We start from the raw sequence: 4,760 nt of genomic DNA, 5'->3' as shown, positions 1-4,760 counted from the left end.
TATCAAGTGATTATGTAAAAGATAATTCATTTTAATAATACTTTTCTGTAAGAAAGTGCGTTTTCTTACACACACACACACACACACACACACACGGCCTCGCTTGAGTGAGGTAGCGGTAAAAATTTAAATTACTATTTTTTCCCCACTTATACCCCACTAATGGACCACGTGTGCGTTACTTCGGCAACATCATTTCATGGGTTTAATGAGGGAAAAATAGTGTAAAAACATGTGAAAATACATGTGAGAGTGAAAACGGAGTGTTAGAAACAGCAGTCAAATCTCCTTTGAATTGCACTCCTTTTCTTCTGAAAATATTTACAATTTGTTTGTTTTTTTTTACCGGAAAGGCACCTCCCATGGTTTTAAAGTGCAAAAAAATTGGCCAAAATCGGTCCGAAATGGTGAGGAGGGGGAAGTAATAAAAAAAATTTCAAAACTTTTTTATAAAAAGATGCCCTCCATCCCATAATTTTGAAGGAAGTGATGAAAAAAAAATCCCCGTCAAAACGGTGAAATTCCAACTTATTTGGACTTCTTGATCTGAAACTTTTCTCCTCACCACCTCGGAAAAAAATTTTCCCCACAAATTTCTTGATAATCCTAATCTACGTCGTTTGAAAAGTATTTGTATAAGATTTCATTAAAAGATACCCATTTTCCTGAATGTTATGAGGGTAAAAGTCGGGTGGTGTGAATTTTCCGAAGCGCTTCTCCTCACCCCCTCAGAAAAAAAATCTTTCCCATAAATTCCTATATACTCTGAATCTACTGCATTTGAGCGGTATTTGTGGAAAATTTAGCTAAAAAGTATCCAATTTTCTAGAAGTTATGAGGCAACAAAGTCGGTGGTGGGTAGACATCTGTAGAGATGCTTATATGTATATATATGTATATGTATATATGTATAAAATAATACAGAATGGGACAAGGACGCAAAGCATCCAGACAGTTAGGTGATACAAGAAAGGGACAAAACATACTGATAGACGATACAAAGAAAACACGGACATGTCATTCGGAGTTTTCTCTCTTCAGACGAGATCCAGAATATCTTTGTAATTTCTGCTGGTTATTCTCGATATTGCTCCAATCTGGCCAACACCAAGGAAAAACTAAGCTAAGTGCATTAGATACCTTGGAAGAAAGCAGCGAATGTATACAAAAACAAGGACGGAAAAAAAACGAACAATGTTACACAAATACAATAAAAGTAATAAAACAGGACATAACAACAGATGTCTTTCGACTAAGGACCAATTAAATTAAGCTGGCGTTTGTAGAAATAAGGCCTTACGACAGGAATACAATATTTCACAGGCACAGGGAGGAATAACAATGTTGCCCGCACAACGGCCGGCCAAATATGCACATATGCATACATATGCATATACATGCATACAGACACACGAACACAGATTTTTTCACAGCCTGAGCTTGTGGAAGCTATTGTATATGGATGTGTTTGTGTGTGTGTACGTGTTATTTGTGTATGCTTATTGTGTTGATCCAAGTTAAATCACTAACCTTTAGTGCCATTTTGCTGACATGAATGTTTCTAGCTTTGAGGCCAACATCAAGTTCTTCAACCGACAAACTTCCATCCTTGCTTTTATCAATTTCATCGAACATTGCTTCCCATTCTTGTTTTGTCAGACCCATTTCTTATGTGTTATATTTTCAGAAAGAAAAATCTAAAGACGAGATAGTACAAGATTCACAAGTTGTGTAGAAGTTGAAGTCGAACGTTCTTAATTTCTGCGCTACGAACTGTGAACTAAAGAATTCGTGACATTTTATATGCAGCAGCCGTTTTTTTTTTTTTTTTCATCCAATAATTTCCTTGCATAAATAAGTGTATGTATATGTGTGTGCGTTTGTGAGTGTTTGTGTCTGTCAGTGTGTGTGTGTGTGTGTGTGTGTGTGTGTATGTGTGTGTGTGTGTGTGTATGTGTGTGTGTGTGTTTTCGCGCGCGCGAAACTTCGGTGTATATGCTTTTGTCATTGTTATCATTGTTTTAGAAATTAGAACTACACAATCGAATCTTCCGTTTAGGCATATCATCAAAGGAAAACAGAAAGTGTCAGAGACTTCAACTAAAGAGCAATTGTTTTCCCTCATGTAGGTCTCACACACACAGACACACACAGACACACCGACAAGCACTCACTACACTCATTCTCTCATATACACGCACGCTTACACAAATGCATATTTACACGCACACTTACACATACATACATACATACATACATATGTTTATTTACACGTATAGGAAGACATTACAATTTTAATACAATGAACACACACACACATACATATACATACGCAGACATGTATGTATATTTATGGTAGTGAGTGGGTGTATATCATGTATGGTGAATGTAGAAGGCAGCTGCCGATCGTCAGCGTCGCTGAGCTTCAGAGAGAATATGCTGAGATATTATTAGATTGTCCGGAAAGTTCTGGCGTCTTTTAATATGCAAATAGGGGTACAAATAATTGACCTTTCAATAAATTTTATTCTATGAAATAATTTCCATTATTATTAATGACCTTTGCCCATCTATCAGGCAATTTAAATATTCCACCAGCATAAAATTTGACTCGTTTTGAAGAAAAAATGTTATCTAGATGCATTTTGACTCCATCTAAATCGTTAAATGTTTTTCCTTGCTATGAGTTTTGTAGAGATAAAAACAAGTAGTAGTTGGATGGCACAATATCAGGAGAATATGGTGGATGGGGTAAAAGATCCCTGCGAAGTTCATGTAACTTTGTTCGGATAGCCACAGACACATGTCGGGCATTGTCTTATTGAAACACTACCCCTTTTCTTTTGGCAATCTGCGGTCTCAGTTCTTTGATTTTTTTATTCAAATTAGCATCCGACGACAGTACACATCAGAATTAATGGTCTGGTTTTGTGGGAGAAGCTCATAGTAATGCCTTTATGATCCCACCAAACACAAAGCATAGTTTTTTGGCATGTATGTTAGTCTCTGGTTGTTGTTTTGGGAGGTCCTTACATAAACTCCAGTGTCTTTTTCGCACTATGTTTTCGTACACAATCCATTTTTCATCATGTGCAAATGTCACTCAGGTTAACTTGAACATTTATTCTTTTTGTGCTGATAAGTGAAGTACTATCACAAAACTGGTGCAGTCTTCTTACCCTCCATCGTCACATCCTAATTGTTCCGCTGAATCGTTTGCAGGAGAGTCGATAGAGTGTTTATGTTTGCTCGCATCTGCATGGGCACATGAAACGTTAGCGAAAGCATGGTGCATGTTGATACTAAGTTACCAGTAGCGAGTGACTGTTGTACATTTTTTAAAAATTAAATTTTGTTTTGTATACAGAACTTATAGCGTTGCTGTGAGGTAAAAAGCTTGCTTTCCAAATACATGGTTCCGAGTTCAGTCCCACTTTATGGTACTTTGGGCAAGTGTCTTCTACTATAGCTTCGGGCTGACGAAGCCTTGTGAGTGGATTTTGTAGACGAAAACTGAAAGAGGCCCGTCGCATATATATATATATATATATATATATATATATATATATATATATATATATATATATATATATATATATATATATATATACATATGTAAAAACCAACACTTCCTTTTTCCGAGCTTAGATTCGAAACCGAATCTGAGGATTCTCGTTCGTCTGATCCACCACTGACCAAAATGGCGCGAAAGAAATTTCTTTGTCCTCTCAAAAAAATGATAGATTATTTCCCTTCGACATTCGACCTCATCCGTGTCATTTAAGGTTCAAGTGGACAGAAGGTGACTTACTTAAGTAGGAATTTCTCCTCTGGTATGTCTGTCCTTCTAGCTGTCACGACCGTTATAAAATACGGCAATCCATCAAGAGACAGAAAGTCAGATTGAGAATCAGTGAGAGAACCAGTCACAGTCAGAGACAGAGGGAGAGCTCCAGTGAAACTAACAGCAGAGAAGCAGATATTGAACATGAACGACCGTCGGTATCACAGAACCTAAACAGACACCACTGAATGACTAACGCACACACAGGCACAAAACATGTCCGCCCTATCGTATCCACAGTATGTACCCTGTTAATTTCTTGGTCAGCTCGAAGCAGTTGGTAATGATGTGATGTAGTGAAATGTTTGTGTACACAACAGATAAATGCAAGTGTCGCTTAAATAAATTATTTAAACTACAAACCGATGTGTTTCTATTGTTTTACTTTGAAGTCATCCATATGCCTATTTCATCTGCTACCGCAACATCTTGTGCTACACCTTTTTCCCCTACACATATATGCATACATACATACATACATACATATATATATATATATATATATTATAATATATTATTATTAATATCAGGAAATCAATATTAGAAAATTCATCGGAAAGATATATACATGTGTAGAATAATTGTTGTATTAGAACTATATATAAAAATATATGTAAATATGTATAAGTATAAATATATAATATAACAATCATAAACATATCAGTTAAAAAATTTTGAATTAAATTTTAAAGCATCTTACGATCGTTTCATAAAAATGCTGTCCTAATAATGGAATCCTATATTGATAATCATTTATAGACAACTCTTCTGCTCTTCAGAGATATAAAATTTTGAATTTGTATTTGTATATATTTTGAATTTATTGAGGATTCCATTATTAGGACAGCGCTATTGTGAAACGATCGTAAGATGCTTTAAAACTTAATTCAAAATTTTTAAACTGACATGTTTATTA

General features: G+C 35.5%; 1 protein-coding gene across 1 annotated transcript in view; it reads right to left on the bottom strand.

Moving 5' to 3' along the window:
- The window catches only part of LOC106868909 (neo-calmodulin), a 30,809-nt gene extending 27,736 nt beyond the window's left edge, over positions 1-3,073 (bottom strand). Inside the window, exon 1 of the mRNA XM_052969984.2 lies at positions 1,531-3,073. Coding sequence (XP_052825944.1) covers positions 1,531-1,665 — 135 coding nt within the window. The 5' untranslated portion in view covers positions 1,666-3,073. The remainder of the gene's footprint in view (positions 1-1,530) is intronic.
- Positions 3,074-4,760: the final 1,687 nt, after the last annotated feature.

This window comes from Octopus bimaculoides, chromosome 1, assembly GCF_046866305.1.
Source record: "Octopus bimaculoides isolate indiv1 chromosome 1, ASM4686630v1, whole genome shotgun sequence".
Lineage (NCBI taxonomy): Eukaryota > Metazoa > Mollusca > Cephalopoda > Octopoda > Octopodidae > Octopus > Octopus bimaculoides.
This window is presented reverse-complemented; position numbering and strand designations above follow the sequence as displayed.